Here is a 17,673-nt window from a genome sequence, read left to right as displayed (position 1 = left end):
TTCTTTACAAAGGCTAATAGAAATTTTTTTTATTTTAATGAAAGAAACATAGAAAGAAAAGAAAGAAGAAAACCAAAGATGAACAGGACTTGGCAACTTTCAAGAGCTGATGTGCTCATCTCTTGCCAACTCTGCATTTTGTGATGTGTTATAGATAGCTTGAAAACAGCCGTGACGGCAGAGATAACATCTGTCAGAGATACTATCTAAACCCAATGTATCAAGAAATAGAAGAATAAAAGGCCGGGCGCGGTGGCTCAAGCCTGTAATCCTAGCACTTTGGGAGGCCGAGACGGGCGGATCGCGAGGTCAGGAGATCGAGACCATCCTGGCTAACACGGTGAAACCCCGTCTCTACTAAAAACTACAAAAAACTAGCCGGGCGAGGCCGTGGCGCCTGTAGTCCCAGCTACCTGGGAGGCTGAGGCAGGAGAATGGCGTAAACCCGGGAGGCGGAGCTTGCAGTGAGCTGAGATCCGGCCACTGCACCCAAGCGGGGGGGAAAGACAGAGACCCCCCCCCTCTCAAAAAAAAAAAAAAAAAAAAAAAAAAAGAAATAGAAGAATAAAAATGATTTTTAAAGTCACAGAGATATAAGAGAATTAAAAACCAAAGCAATTAAAAAGAAGTTGTGTCTGAGGAATGGCCGTAAGGGTTAGGAGAGAGACAGAGGACAGAAAACTGTTACTTTTCATTATGATGAGCTCTTTTGCACACTTAAGTTTCATTTCTAACCATGTGCATGTGTTTCTTTGATTTAGAAAACAAAGGAAAGTGAATGTTGGAGTCAGAGTAACACTGATGTGAATCTGGTATCTGCCACTTACTAAATGTGTCACTGGGAGCCACTCATCTAACTCTCAATATCTCAGTTACCACCTTTATGGAATAGGGTAAAAATGGCAGTAACCCCAAGGGCTGCTGAGAGGATGAGATGGAATGCAGCGTGTAAAACAGAGAGGCTGGCACAGTCAACGCTGGATGGCTGTTCTTACTACCATCCAGTACCCAGTTCATTATTCCCTTATCTCTGCAAATGTATGCCTTGTTGGGCATTGACGGCTTTTGCATTTTTTCAGAGTCCTGGGTGCAAAAGCTCACATTGCCCATGAGAGTGATTTTTTTGAGCATTCACCAGCTATGACTGAGCATTCACTGGCCAGTACAAAGCAAAGGGGCAGTGTTAAAAAGACATAGTGTGGGAGGAGGAGTTTGAGGAAAGAGTGGCAACAGAGGAGGCCAGCCAGAGAGCAGTGGAAATCCAACCTCTGTGTGGAGGCTAAGAGGCCTTGCACTCTAGACAAACACGAGTCTTTGCTGCTATGATCGGTGGGGATGGGAAACAGCAGTGTCAGGGTAGTGGAGTCACTGTCTATACTTGCAGGGTTGCAGACGGTGACTCCACTACCCCTTAAGGTATTCTGTGACTAGAAGGAAAAAGCCAGATTCAAATGAGTGATGCAATTTAGATGCCTACGCCCTCCAAGCGTCATTTCCATCTCTGTAAACTATTTTGGAAAGAGACCAGGGCATGAAAAGTCATTTGCCAATGCAAACTTTCGTCTCTCATTTGCCACAATCCACGTCTGACACTCCTGATGGCCAGCCAGCTCTGGACAACCAACTTATACAAGCTGCGATGGGAATGCACCCCTGCCCCCCACCTCAGGAGAAACAAGGAGAACATGGTTCATGGGATGATGCTTTTACTTATATCTGCATTACAATGAGCTCTGCTCCCTCCACAGAGAAGCCCTCATTAGATCAACCCAATTTCTCTCTCACCCTTTGCCCACGTGGCCCTGCCAGCCCCAGACCACAGAGGTCCTTTCACCTTGCTACGGAAGCCTTAGGCCCATGACACCCTCATTGTGGCAACCTCCATTTCATACCTATCAGACTTTTAAATGCCAAGGACAGCCTGGATTTCGAAGGTAAATCCAAAGTAAAGCAGCTTTCCATATCCATTAATTCCTTTTGCACTGGCACAGCTACACTCTGAAAATTGAGAGAAAAATCATGTGAAACAGAGAACTGGGGAGCAGAAATACCAACTGAATTCCTGAATAACACCTTTGTTGCGATTGTTTCCTCAGATGCAAAGGGAAATGGTTTGTATCTATATCCAACTTATAGACATGTATTTGTAATATATGTGTATGTATATGTCTATATACTCATAATATTTATGTTTTTGAATGAACATCATATGTAATATACGTTCAAAGAAAGATGATATTTATTTGTACATAAAAGTTTTTAGCTTATCTGGAAAGAATTTGGTTTAAGTGTACCATTCTTACAAATGTGTTGATTCATTCAACTAGTACGTTAAACAAATACTGTGGGGCAAGCATGATTATAGGAGCTGTGAATTCATTGGTTAAAAAAACAGACAAAAAATCCATCTCTTTTTACTAGTTTACATTGTAGTATGAATGGGGGAAAACTGACAATAAATAAAATTAAGAAGTCAAATAAATAGAATATTACATAGTGATAAATAATATGGAGGAAAATAAAGCAGGAAAGAGAAATAATTTTAATAAGAATGTATGTTAAGAATGGGAAGTAATTATAATAAGGATGATCCCAATGACTTCACTGATCATGTGACCTTTTGGGAAATGCCTGGAGGAAGTGATGGAATAAGCAAGGACCTTACTGTGGCTGCAATGGAGAGAACCAAGAAGACAGAAATTGGAGCTGTCAGACAGGTATGGGATTATATTAGTTATCTATAGCTGCGTAGCAACTTACCAGAAGCTTAGTGGCGTAAAACAATACTTGTTTATAATCTCACATTTTCTATGGGTCAGGAGTCTGGGCAAGACTTAGCTGCATCCTCTGATTCAGGGTCTCTCACAGGGCTGTGTTCTCATCTGAGCGTCTAATCTGAAGGCTTGACCATGGAATCATCTGCTCATATGGTTGTTGGTAGGATTCAGTTCTCTGAGGGATGGATGTTGGACTCAGGGCCTCACAGGCTCTTGTTTGAAGGCCACCCTCAGTCCCTTGCCATATGAGTATCTCCAGCACAGCAGCTTGCTTTATCAAAGCCAGCAAGGAAGGAACTTCTAACAAGACAATCAGGCTTCTGTAAGCCATTCATGGAAGCGACACCCCATCACTTTTGTTGTATTCTGTATCTTAAAAGAGAGTCACAGACCACATTCAAAGGGAAGGGAACACATGAGGTTATGAATATCAGGATGCAGGAATCATTAGAGGCCATCTTAAAGGTATGCTTGGCACAGTGTGGCAGAGCACGGAGGGCTTTGTGGGTCATTGGAAGGAATTTGGCTTTTACAAGGATGTAGAAATTGATGTGATGACAATTTACATGATTCAGCTGAGTAACTAAGTTGCAATGTCCATTGGCCAAGTATTGACTTCACAGCCACCCTCATTTTCCCCCGTGAGACCCCTCAATTTCCTTGTTTCATGGAGGACAGTGGCACCGACTTTTCAGCATTCTGTGCTGTTCTCACCCCCACTGCAACCTGTCCCAATGCTCCAAGCCTTTCCCCAATCACTCATCATCTCTCCTTGTTTCTTCCATTCATACAAATATTCTCCCATTTTCCTCTCAACCTATCCCTTTCCTGCTAAAAGCCACCACTTCCATTAATTGCAGTCTTCTCTTCCTCTTTTGACCAGCAGCACCACTATCAGACTACCAATGTCATTAAATTATTTAGCATCTTGGTAAGGGAATCTTCTCATCCAATTCAGAATAGGAGAGACAGCATTGCCACAACTAAGTTAAACTGCAAGGTTTTCACGCATGTGCTAATAACAGCTGGAGCAGAAAGTCAATAACCACGAATGTCAGGAAAACCTGGCCAAATTGCTGTTTTCTTGTGAGCCTACCCAGTTCTTTACAGAGCTCAGACAACATCTTTCCACCTTGCTTCTCTCACCCCACCCTTTTTATATCTATATGCATGCCTTAGTTTCTCTATTATTGATCTACCTGATCTCCCCAGAAAACTGCATCCACTGGGCTAATAATGCTGTCCTAATCAGTTTTCTCCATGAATCAATAGTTTTCCCATCCAATCTTGTTTTCAAATGCCTTTCCAGGGATGCTTTGCTCCCCCACACCCATTTCTGGAAGCTTCTGCTTTCTTGGCATATGAATAAACTAATAACAGCAAGGTTTTGGCAGAGTCCACTTTTGTACTTAGACCATATGACAGTAATCAAGAAGAGCATCATAATAGCACACATTTTAAAATATGGCTAGGTCGTAAAGTGCCATCTTTAAATACTCAAACGAAAGATTGGTGAGATCTTAGTTTCTTAAAATACTTTCAATCCATTAGACCACAGGGGCCTTATGGCAACATTTTTTAAGGCAGAAAAAGAAAGTTTTTTTGTCCTGATGTTCTTTAATAAGAGTTTTGTTATTTATGTTTTTGGGGGAATTACATTCTCAGAAATGATCAAAATGAGTGTGGCAATGTCTACATTTGCCAGAAAATGTATTTCCCCTCAGGTTTTGAAACCCCTTGAAAACATCTGTAAGCTGCTGTCTTGTTTTTATAGTAATTGAAGCTAAATCAGGGCTTAGAGAAAAATGAAGCATGTGACAAAATGGAAGGAATTCCATTGTCGGTTGAAGTTTTTCCAAATACTCAAATTTTCCCCCTTGTGTAAACATGGCCTTTATCATGAAACCGAACAAACATTTTTCTAAATTCTTCTCTCAGGAGCATACCCACGCTGCACATCATGGAACATTTCATCCTCCAAAGACAGACTGAAAGCCCTAAATTACTCATTATATGGCTTATCGAGACAAGCTCATTGTTAGTTAATTGGAGATAATGTGACCTTGTTCCTTGATGCAGATATGTTGAAATTGCCAGTTATTTCTGTACTTCATCTCTTCCGGAAAAAAAAAAAAATTGTCAGTCATAAAATTTATCTTTTTATGATAAAATGTATCTTCTTATGATAAAAAATGAGACAACAATAAATACTTGGTTTGTAGAGAAGAGGATGTGGAATACTAAAGAGGAGAGATCCATATTTCTGAAAAACTTGCAACAAGATAGCTCTCCCACGTGCTATGTAACCCAATCATCTCCAAGAAAAATATTTCTATTAGTTGGACTTCACAGGGCCACAGCTAAGTTGAGGCAAGTGCTTAGGGGGTGACCGGGTCCCACTCTGTTGCCCAGGCTGGAATGGAGTGGCTTCCTCTCTGCTCACCGCAGCCTCTTCCTCCTGGGTTCAAGCAATTCTCCTGCTTCAGCCTCCTGAGTATCTGGGATTACAGGTGTGTACCACCATGCTTGGCTTTTTTTTTTTTTTTTTTTTTTTTTTTTTAGTAGAGATGGGATTCCAACATGTTGGCCAGGCTGGTCTCGAACTACTGGCCTCCAGTGATCCGCCCACCTCGGCCTCCCAAAGTGCTGGGATTACAGGCATGAGCAACAATGCCCAGCCTCAATTCATTACAACTTAAAACACAAGTAATGCATTCCTACAGTTAACGGACTCTCTACAGAGCATCCTGAAGGAATAATGACCATTTAGATAGAGCCACGTTTACAAGGGGCTTATAATCCAATTGCACAGAGAAGACACAATATTTTCTTCGTGAGTAAAACCTTGCTTGAACCTTGCATTGCCCTTCAAACTAGGATTCTAATGCCTCCTGCTTTAAGTTGCCAAATGTTATCACTCCACCTGCTGCTCACTTTCATGAGAAACAGTCTTTTTTACATATGACTTGCATGAAAGCCCTGTTAAACCATCTGAGACCTCCTCATTCACTGCAAACCCAGAACTTGAAGCACCATCCAACATCATTGACCAGAGGCTTGCTATGTGTTGCACAGCCCTTTTTCCTTGGGCATTTCTTCCCACTGTCACTGTGCTTTGCCTCCAATATTTCTCACCTCTGCCCTGTCTACTTTGATAGAATCCTCTTCTTCTTCTTTTTTTTTTTTTTTTTCCTGTACCACCTTCTACCTCAATGTTGACATTGTCTGTGACTTGGACCTTCTCTTGTTGCGCTGCATGATCTCCCTGGCCAATCCCACCACTTGCAAAGGTCTACTTTTTAATGCATATTGACTCCCAAATCTGTATCCACGAGCCAAACTCTTTCCACTGGAAGCCATGTCTTTTTATCTCTTTAGATACATGTATTAAATAACCACTAAGTTCCTGGGAATTGGGGGTGCAAGGATGAACCACATAGGCTCTGACCTCAGATTACAACCTAGCACAGGATACTGATCACTTCCCCAAAAGTTACCACCACATAATATGTGTTTCAATTAAAGCATGAATGTGGTGCTCGGGGATGGCACTGTTCACACTGTCACGTGCAGCTGAAACACCAGTGTATATGGATAAAATGAAGGTTCTGATGCAGAAGTTCAGGAGTGCAACTAAAGATGTTGCACTTCCAACAACCTCGCAGGTGATGATGCTGTCAGTGGTCTGTAGAACACACTCTGAGTATCAAACTTTCAGGAGACTTTCCTGACCCTAACTCAGTCTATAAGGTCATAGAAGGGATACCTGAGATAAGTCTGGGGATAGATCTGAATATGCTAGGGAAACAGGTGGGAAAAGACAGTCTGGGAAGATGAAAAGCATGGTCAGAAGGCCAAACATGGAAAAGTGTGGAAATCTGAAAGAATGATGCCTGCACAGCCCATGGCAGCAGAGGCAGGAGAAGCAGGCAGGTGGAGTGGCACGTGAGGAGTGAGGGGACCTAGGGAGAGAATTAGGAGTTACATGGTGATGTGACCTCTACCATGTCCAAGAGAGGAGACATGCAGAATGAAAAGCAGAGGCACGGCTGGAGAGAGAGCCCCTAAGCCACACGTGAGGTTCAGTCTGTGCTGTGCACCCCTGAGGATCACAGGGGTAGACGGCTATCTCCAGCGACTGGGCCCACCTGACAGCCCTTGGCCACTCTGGTTTTCCTCTTGGTTACCCCCTGAGGGCATAGCTATGGTATCTAACACTGCTCTTTGTTCATGGGGTGAGCGGTTTTCTTAAACCACTTCAAGACAGTTATTTCAAGAAATAAAGATTATGTTGATACTTTTCCAAATAGTAGAGGTTGGAAACAAATCACCAAAACACCATACGGATTCATCAAAAAACAAGTTACCTCTGCTATTAAATGAATGAATGAGTGAATGAATGAATAAATTAATGATATAGGAAGGTACTTTGGGGAGGAAACCAGTAGGGAACAATCAGTACTCTTTAAAGCAATGCTATCTAATAGAAATACGCATGCAACATACACAATTTAAAATTTTCTAGCAACCATGTTTAAAAGTCAAAGCAAACAGATGAAATTAATCTTAATAATACATTTTACGTAATCCAACATACTCAAAATATTATCATTTCAATGTGTAATCAATATAAAAGATATTAATGAGATATTTCACATTTCTTTTATACTAAGTCTATGAAACTCGTGTGTGCATTTTACACTTACGTCACACCTCAATTCTGATTCACCCCTTTTCAAGCACTCAATAGCACTGTAGGGCTGGTGGCTGCCATACTGAACAGCACAGGTTTAAATGGCGCAGCATCAACTTCACTGTCCGCATCTATTCCCATGTAATCTTGGCCAAGTCACCTTACCTTTCTAATACCAACATTCGTCATCTGAATCAAGAAGGTTGGACGACATCAGTGTTCTCCATGGTAAGGCGATGATTCTGAAGATATCAGTATTATAGACAAAGAAATGAACATTCTACACACGTGTGTGTGTGTGAACAAGCACTGAAAGTACGGTGACTATCATCCTGGAAATTCCAATCTTAAAGCGGCCTCCCACACTCTACCAGGATAGGAAACATGACTCTAGATGATTATTAAGATTCTTCAAGCTCTTAACGTTTTGCTACTCTTTGTTGTTATTGTTTTATGATTCTACAAATGGCAGCAGAAATAAAGCAATAGCATGTGTATTATTCACTTGATTGAAACAGGCATGTTTACTGCACTCAGATGGTACGGAAACAGGTCTATAATCCAACACCTGCCTCTGCACTATTTAAAGTTAATTGAACAACAATCACGTCTTTAAACACAGAGGCTTCCATGTGGTGACACACCATTAGTGGCTTTAAACTATGGTCAGCTCTGCTGCTTTAGACAATAATAGAAAAAGAGCCTACATTTTCTTTCTTCTCTTTATCTAAAGGTCTGTAGGATATACCTGCTGCTCAGTTTCTTGAGGAAAATCTATTTTGCTTGTCTTCTAAAGGTTGTCTTCTAAATTCCTAACAAATCTATGAGCAAGTTGGAGGCAAGGGTTCTATATTATTTGGTTGTGTGAGCCTAGCATTTGGTATAGCATCTAGCACACAGTTGGCCCTCAATGTATGCTTATCAAGTACAGGAAGTAGCATCTCAAACCTCACCATGGGTTTGCAAATATAATAACTACATGTGACTAATAATACATCTTTTGCAGTGCTCCCGGGGCTGTGCCCTAGGGGAGAGGTTGTGCATGTGAGGTTTTCTCTATTATCAGGTATTGATCAAGAGTTGAAACGGAGGAGGGAGCTGGAAAAATTGCAGAGGAGGCCCACAGACAGCTTGTACCCACCTTCACTACCTGGAAAACAGGGAGAGGATAAACGGCTTCCTTCTCCCCGATCCCCAGACCAGTCACTGAGACAACTCTTGGGTTCCTTAAAGAATGTCTTTCTGGCCAGTTTATCTTATTTTAAAATCTGTGTATACATGTGCACACATACTTTTATGTAATGTCTTAATGTGATTATCTCATATATACTAGCTCATGTTTTGACAGTCTTGTACATGTGTGTGCGTGCCAATATTAAATTACAACGTTAAATTACACTTTGTGTATATGTTTAACATTGTAATAGTTATCAACAGGTTCATGTCCAAAAGGGCTATAAACATTCAGATCATCATCAGCAATATATGAAAATTCTGATTTTTCCATATACTTTCTAGTAATATGTATTATTGTTTTCACATTGTTTTATAATATTTCTGTACCTATAGCAAATGTCAGGTAAGCAATATGCACTCCCAAGATGTCACCCTTTTAGCTGAAATCAGAAAGTTCTACTTAACTGAATGCAGTAGGAAGGGCACTATTAATAAGAAGAGACTCCAGCTGGGCATGGTGGCTAACACCTGTAATCCCAGCACTTTGGGAGGCCGAGGCAGGTGGATTGCTTGAGTCCAGGAGTTCCAGACCAACCTGGGCAACATGGTGAACCCCATCTCTACAAAAAATATATATATAAATTAGTTGGACATGGTGGTGTGTGCCTGCAGTCCCAGCTACTTGGGAGGTTGAAATAGGATGATAGGAAGATCATTTAAACCCAGGAGGTTGAAGCTGCAGTGAGCCATGATCGTGTCATTGCACTCCAGCCTGAACAACAAAGTGAGATCCTGTCTAAAAAAAAAAAGACTCTGCAGACCAGATTTGGGATTTACACTCTGCCCCCTAACCTGCCAACTTGTGAGAGTCCTTTAACCTCATATCAAAGGGCTGACAAGATAATATAAATTTTACAGGCTAAAATCAAAGTGAAGTCAAGAATCAAGAAACAATAGTAAAATATTAAGACATTTTCCCCCAAGGACATATGGTCAACTGGAAAAATTTAAGTTTTAGATTCTAATTCCTCATAGGACACAAAAAGTGGAAAACAAAACCCAGGGCTTCACCACGGAATACCTACCCAGAGGGAAATGAATCATTCTATCAAAAAGGCAGCTGCACTGGTATGTTGATCACAGCACTATTCACAATAGCAAAGTCATGGAATCAACCTAATGTCTATCAATGTGGAATTGGATAAAGAAAATGTGGTGTGTGTATACCATGGAAAAAGCACTCAGCCATAAAAAGGAACAAAATCATGTATTTGGTAGCAACATGGATATGCCTGGTGGCCATTATTCTAAGTGAAATGACTCAGAAACAGAAAGTCAAATACCACGTGTTCTCACGTGTAAGTGGAAGCTAAACTGTGGGTACACATGCACATATAGTGTAGAATAATAGACACTGGAGACTCCAAAAGATGGGAAGGTGGGAGCGAGAGGAAGGTTGAAAAATTACCTACTGGGTACAGTGTACCCTATTCGGGTACACGAAAAGCCCAGACTTTACCACTACACAATAGATCCATGTAAGAAACCTGCCTTTTTACTCCCCAAATGTATAAAAAAAAAAACTATAAATAAAATTTTACAACCCAGGACTCATTCAGTGTAAGAAATCTAACAAACCCTTCTACCTCAAACCTGGGACTCCAAAGCCCTATACCCTTAGTGTAAGTTTGAGGCAACATAAACTCACACAAAACCTCCACCACGAAGGGATGAACAGGACACTTTCCCAGGTCCTGAAAAGCAATGAAGGAATATAAATTAAAAAGCTGTGACACAAACTAGTACTCATGTGCGTTTGCAACCCAAATTCACATCACTTTGGATGTTCAAAAATGTTAAGCTACCTATTTAATTCAAAATAATATCTATAAAATAATCTGTAGTGAAGAGATGGGCTCTTTGTTTAATTTCCAGCCCATGGAAACTCATACTTTAATAAAATGCAATAAAAATGAAGTACTCAAAAATTATATGGAGGCTGGTTGCGGTGGTTCACGCCTATAACTCAGCACTTTGAGGGACCAAGGTGGGTGGATCACTTGAGCTCAGGAGTTCAAGACCAACCTGGGCAACATGGCAAAGCCCCATCTTTACTAAAATTACAAAAAAAAACTAGTCAGGCATGGTGGTGCACACCTGTGGTCCCAGCTACTCAGGAGGCTGAGGTGGGAGAATCACCTGAGCCCAGGAGGTGGAGGCTGCAGTGAGTTGAGATCATGCTACTGTACTCCAACTTGGGCAACAGAGAGAGACCCTATCTCAAATTAAAAAAAAAAAAAAAAAAGATATGGAAAAAGAGTGAAGACAAACATAGCATATTAATGTTGCAGCAATGTCAAGATACTATAAAAATTTTTGAGTGTCACTATTGATTTCCATAATTATTCCAAAAGGCTTACAAACATTTTGTGCAGCAACACCTGACCCCCAGTATCTAGCAGAACAAGTTCAAGTGCCCTCTGTGGAACACACCTCCCACTTAAGTGTTAGAGAATTCTCAAAATAATTTTCCATGGGGAAAAAACACATTTCACAAGGAAAAGAAAATCAGTAAGCACACACACAAAAATAGGCACCATGAGGAAGAATTAAAGTCTTTCTGTCACAAGGACTTGCAAAATCTTCAGGTACTGAAATCATCAGACGCTGAATCTGAAACAAACTTGCTTGTATGTTTAACATGATAATGTGTAACTCACTACTATAAAAAGTGACCCAGGAGACTTGAAACAAACCGAACAGAAATGGAAAATAGAGTAACAGAAATTTAAAATGCGGTAGATGAGTTTAACAACAGACAAACATGGCAGAAGAGAGAATCGGGTAACAGAAAGATAGGGCAGGTATTATTCAGAATGCAGTACAGCAAAACAAAGTAACTAAAAAGATGAAAGAGAAGCTTAGACCTATAGAAGATAGAAAAGGTTGAATAAATTGACTAAAACATTTTCTCAGGGTCCCAGAAGAAGGGAAAAAAGAGAATAGGGCAGGGGAAATATTTGAAAAGAGAAGATTTTTTTTTTTTCAGAATGTATAAAAGACTTCAATCTACAAATCCAAGAGTTCAAGTGAATCCCAAGGAAAATTCATAAATAAAAATGCACACCTAGGCAAGTTACAATACAATCTGAGAACATCAAAGAAAATCTTAAAAAGAGAGAATAAAAGAAAGATTGCCCCCAAAGGAGTGACATACTAACAGCTGATTTTCAATAACACAAACAGGAGGCAGGAAAAAGGAACTGGATCCAGCCATCAGCCACACAAACAAGTTTAGAAACAGCTCTTCCACTCGGGTCTTGAGACTTTGCAGTCCGACTCTTTGGGCACGGCCTGTAAGAGACCCAGGGTCAGAGGATACACCTAAGCTGAATCCAGATTCTTGACCCATGGAAGTGGTGAGATAATAAAGGATAATAAAGAGATATTCAATGTATATTGTTTTAAACTGCTAGGATTGGGGGTAACTTGTTATGCAGCAATGCGTAGCTAACACAGTTAGTGTTCATCTGTCTACCTGCCATGAAATAGAACCACTACTCACTACTTAAAAAAATAAAAATATACTTCACAAACCAGGGGAGGAAAAGGCATAGATAATCCACAATCCCAGCCAACAGTCAGTGGAGAAGGGAGAACTTACTATAATGTATTAGTTTGCTATGGCTGTGGTAACCAAGTACTGCAGACTGGATAACTTAACAGAAATGTATTGTTGCACAGTTTTGGAGTCTGAGTGATTCCTTCTGAGGGCTATAAGAGGTCCGCCTCTCTCCTTGGCTGACAGATGATTGCTTTCTCTCTCCATTTCTTCACTTCATCTTTCCTCTATATGTGCCTATCATATTGGATTCGGGCCCACCCAAATGACCTCACTTTGAATTGATTACCTCTATAAAAACCCTATCTCCTTATCTCCAAATAAGATCACATTTTGATTTACTGAGGTGGGGAAGGACTTTGACACACATTTTGGGAGGGAAAAAACGAAGTCACTAGATATCCAGACATAGACTCCATGCTTGGAATCACAAGTTCATTCCAGCCCCAAATAATTCTTGCACATTGTTTTACTTGATTCAAAGTGAGGCTATAACTGTACCATTCATTCATCTTGCCTGTCTTTATGTAAATGTGAGGTTTGATACGGTCTAGAGGGGTTCTTTGTTATGGTTTTTCTCTCTTATCAGTTTTTAAAAAATAATGAAAACCAAAATGCTGCAAATATGTCAGCTTATTAGATACCACCAGTTTAATGTGGCTTCACTAAGTTCAATCACAGGATTGTTTACGGATGAACTTTTAAGTACATCCTCATAAATCACTTCTAAGCTAATTAAAATCCAAAATGGAAGTGATATCTCAGTTGTCCTGGAGCCTGGCTCTCCACTGAATCTCTCCATAATGAAATATGAAGATAATAAAATTATTCTAAGGGTCACAGTCTAGGATACACTTCCAAAACTCATAAACAATGCTCACTGGCATGCCCATAATAGCTGACAATGCAGTAGAAATGAAACAAGTGAAACCAGAGCATGCAAGATGTTCCTACTGAGTGCAGCCCTTCTGGCAAATTAAGACTTCATTTCCCTGGGTCAGGTGTAGTAGCCGACTGCAGAAATCCAGAAATCCAGCCCATGTTCCAGAACCAGATCCATTTTCTTTATGCATAGGGAGCTACTGTTGCTCTAACACCTTTCAGGTATGTGTCTATATGTGTTCCTCACTCCATTTGGTCCTAATGCCCCCAATAAGATCAAGGTCCTTGAAACCAAAGACTTTGAGTTAAGTCTTCCCCCAAGACCACCTGGTAAACCATGCAGAAGCTGAGTAGTGTCGTGGATGTCTTTGCTGCTGAAGATAGGGCTTGCATCAAGTCTTTCCAGTTCCCACTGGGCTGGAATTTGTGGAATGAAGCAAAACGATGCAATCACCCCAGCAGAAAACACCATGGAAAGGATGAGGGAAAATAGATGGAAACAGTTTCTGAAACAACAGAGCCCTCTCAATTCAGTGAATAATAATTTTAAAAATTTGCAACACTGTCTGAAGACTATCAAAGATCCATACTGTGGAAGAAAAAAAATCAAAGCAGAATAGCATTATTTCAGTGAAGGCAACATATTGAAGCAATGAGTGTTTCAAGTGGGATGTATGTCATAATAATGAAAGCTATATTTAAATCTAAGTTTCTTAGCTAACACCTGCCAAACTCCAGGGAAAGGTCGTAAAATACACTACGAGAGAGAGAGAGAAGAGAGGAGAAGAGAAAGAGAGAGACAAAGAGAGAGAGAGACAGAGAGAGAAAGAGAGATAGTACCAAGCAGAAACAATGCAGGGGTACCTTGGGTGGCAAAGAAAATTGCTCTTCGAAGGCATTGCCTGATATTTTGTTGTATTCAACTCTGGGGTGTGCTTCCTTGGTTTTCATTTGAAGACACAGAGGCTTCTCATTTGATGGGAAGTGAGAGCTGGTTTCACTAAGCATCCAGGATCTGCTCCTGAGAAAGAAATTACCAGCACATTTATACACTCTACTCCACCAATGGAAATGTTCACCAGGGCTTCAAGAAAAAGAGCGGTGTCCTCTCTAGAGTCATCAACAAGACTCAAGATGGAAGTAAGCCAATGGAAAAAAGATGTATACAGCTGAACTTCTCTAAACAAGATGGACATAGTTATAACAGGTTAAAAATAAACTGTTTTAAAATAAAATTATTCTAAATTTCCCTGCTGTCCTTAAAAACCGTCTGTATTGCTGCCTTAACATTGCTCACAAATTTCAAAAGCCTTTCCATGTGGAGAGTAGATAAGACTCATTTAAATTCTCATACATGTCTGAAATATAAACAAGAAAAACAGAAATTAACTTAACCTACATGTTTAGCAGAAGTTAATTATAACAAAATTAGGCCAGATGTGGTGGCTCATACCTGTAAGTCTAGCACTTTGGGAGGCCAAGGTGGAGCAGATCACTTGAGTCCAGGAGATAGAGACCAGCCTGGACAACATGGAGAAATCCCATCTCTACAAAAAAATACAGAAATTATCTGGGCATGGTGGCATGCACCTTTAGTACCAGCTATTCAGGAGGCTGAGGTGGGAGGATTACTTGAGTCCAGGAGGTCAAGGCTGCAGTGAGCCAAGATCACGCCACTGCACTCCAGCCTGGGCAACAGAATGAGACTCTGTCTCAAAACAGAAGAAGAAAGAAAGAAAGAAAGAAAGAAAGAAAAAGAAATTAGATACATCCAGCTCAAACTGAGAAGCAGCAGTTCCTAAACTTCAGTGTGATCCAGATGCAGTTGAAAGGAATGAATAAATGACCTGGGAGGTATGTTGATAGACTCCTCAATCCTTCTGTGTAGACTACTGAGCCAACCCTCCACCAGGATATCCATTGAGTAAATTTGTGTGGACAGCCTCCTTTATGCCATGCCAAGTCCAAACCATTGGGGCCAAAGTCAGAAAAAAAAAAAAAATAGCCAAAATTATCTGCCGTCTCAGTATCCACATTCCAGCAGCCGAAGACAAATAACAGACAAAAGAAATCGACTGATTTAAAAATTTAGACGTTGGTGTATTTGTTTCCTAGGGCTGCTGTGACAAATTACCACAGATTTCATAGCTTGAAACAACACAAGGGTAGTATTGTACAATTTTCAATGTCAGAAGTCCAAAATCAATCTCATTTCACTAAAGTTAGGGTGCTGACAGGGTTGTGTTCCTTCTAAGTCCATTTCTTGCCTTTTTCAATTTTCTAGATGCTGCGTGCATTCTTGGCTTGCAGTCTTTTTCCTTTCTCTAAGCCAGCAATCACATCACTTCGATCCTGCTCCCATCCTCACATCTTCCTCTCTGACTGTAACTCTCCTACCTCCCTTTTTAAAGTACTCTTGTTATGACATTGGGCCCACCTAGATAATCCAAGCTAATCTCTGAATCTCAAGATCCTTAACTTAATCACATCTACAAAGCGTCCTTTGCCATGCAAGGCAACATATCTGCAGGCTCCAGGGATTAGTATATGCACATCTCTGGGGACCCTTAGTCTGTCTACCAAAAGTGCTAAATGCTCTAGATCAAAGCAAATCAAGCAATCTGACATAGATACTAAAAAATGTCAATTGTCTCTTTTCTTTGCTTTTCTTGAAGCTGGGACATAGAGGTAATCCAGTCCCATCTAGTAAAGTCATGGATTATGTTGGGGCAAGCAGGATGAGTTCCTAAATAAAATATTTTCTTCCCTGATAAAAGAGAGACAATCAAGAGGAAATCCTCCCTGCTTCCATCTGGTCTTTGATGCTGACATTTGAAAATGTTCTACAGTCATGCAGAGCATAACATTTCAGTCAACAATGGATCATGTATATGATGCTGGTCCCTATAATGGAGCTGAAAAATTTCTATCATCTAGTGACTTACAGCCATTGTAACGACGCAGTGCAATGCATTACCTTTTCTGTGTTTACCTATGTTTAGATACACAAATACTAGCACTGTAGATACACAGATACTAGCACTGTGTTACAATTGCCTACAGTGTTCAGTACAGTAACATGCTGTACAGGTTTGCAGCCTAGGAGCAAATAGGCTTTAGCATAAAACCTCAGTTTACCACAGACTATACCATATAGAAACCTAAGTACATGCTATGATGTTTGCAAAACTAATAAATCACCTAGAGAATTTATCAGAATGTATTCCCATCTTCAAGTGATACCTGACTATATATGCAGCCATCTTGTCACCATGAGGGAAAAGTCTAGAGTATGGGAGACATAAATCATAATATTGTTTTGTCGCTAAATTAACATCCATAGAACCCCCAGGTCTGGAATTACCATGTAAGATTAAGCACAAACCATTATTAAGCAATTTAGCCAAGTACAGTCGGATGGGTTCCACATCTTTGGATTCAACCAACTGAGGATCAAAAGTACAATATTTGCTGGATGCAGAACCTGCAGATAAGGAGGGTTAGCTTTTCATATGCATATGTTTCTCAGGGGAACTTTAAGACTTCAACATCTTCGAATTTTAGTATCCTGGGGATTCTTTGAACCAATTCCCCATGGACACCGAGGGATGACTGTATGCTAGTACTGGAAGGTAGTGTGGTTCTGCTTTTTGCTTGTAGTGGCACCTCGGTTAGAGTCAACCCTTATATATTAACCATTAGGTTTTCTTTTAAAAAATGTTTTCTTAATAGCATGGACATCTGTAGTGGTTGCTATACAGAGAAAAGCATGAAAGGACAATGATTACAAAACACTCATCATAACTCCAAGTCTACTTGCTCTCTTCTGCTACCCAAGATGGGCCAAGGCAAGAGCAGCCATAGCATGACTTGTGGTCTTTCTGCAGTAATCACAAATCAGTAAACTTATGCCATATTGTGATCCTCCCTTGTTTTGTTTTCTGGACTGCCCAATACCTTTGCTGCCTGACATTCTTTGTGTTTGATCAAGGCCTTGCCAGATATGTCCACAACTACTGATTCTTGTATCATGGACACAAAGACGGGAACAACAGACACCAGGGCCTTCTTGAGGGTAGAGGGTAAGAGGAGGGAGAGGATCAGAAAAAAATACCTATTGGGTACTATGCTTATTACCTGGGTGATGAAGCAATCTGTATACCAAACTGCCATGGCATGCAGGTTACCTATACAACAAACCTATACATGTACCCCTGAACCTGAAATAAAAGTTATAATAAAAAATGCCAACTTCAATACCTGTCACGGTCTTACTACTTCATTTCTGAACTGTGGTTTTAGAGGAAGAGTTGGTCCTCCGAACAGGCCTTGTAATCCAACTTTCTACATCCAAATCATTGCTTTCTCTGGGTTGCTTTCCGGATTCAAATCATTGTATCCTGTGGCCCACGGAGTCCAGCTGTTAACCTTCCTTCCTAAGCATATCCTTGGATATATATGATGTAAAGTCAAATGGGCTATTTAGTAATTTGGTGAAAACTAAAAACCTGCATTCCAGCATC

The 17,673-nt window shown here is 40.5% G+C and overlaps 1 protein-coding gene across 1 annotated transcript in view; it reads right to left on the bottom strand.

Moving 5' to 3' along the window:
* Window positions 1-17,673, bottom strand: part of FAM9B (family with sequence similarity 9 member B) — a 128,293-nt gene that overhangs the window by 40,988 nt on the left and 69,632 nt on the right. Inside the window, exons 2-3 of the mRNA XM_026449806.2 lie at window positions 14,015-14,171; window positions 1,893-1,998 (exon numbers count right to left, since the gene is read on the bottom strand). Of these exons, the coding sequence (XP_026305591.2) occupies window positions 1,893-1,998; window positions 14,015-14,171 (263 nt within the window). The remainder of the gene's footprint in view (window positions 1-1,892; window positions 1,999-14,014; window positions 14,172-17,673) is intronic.

Source organism: Piliocolobus tephrosceles, chromosome Y, assembly GCF_002776525.5.
Source record: "Piliocolobus tephrosceles isolate RC106 chromosome Y, ASM277652v3, whole genome shotgun sequence".
In the NCBI taxonomy this organism is placed as follows: domain Eukaryota; kingdom Metazoa; phylum Chordata; class Mammalia; order Primates; family Cercopithecidae; genus Piliocolobus; species Piliocolobus tephrosceles.
Note: the sequence above shows the minus strand (reverse complement) of the source record. Positions and strands in the feature narration are given on the sequence as shown.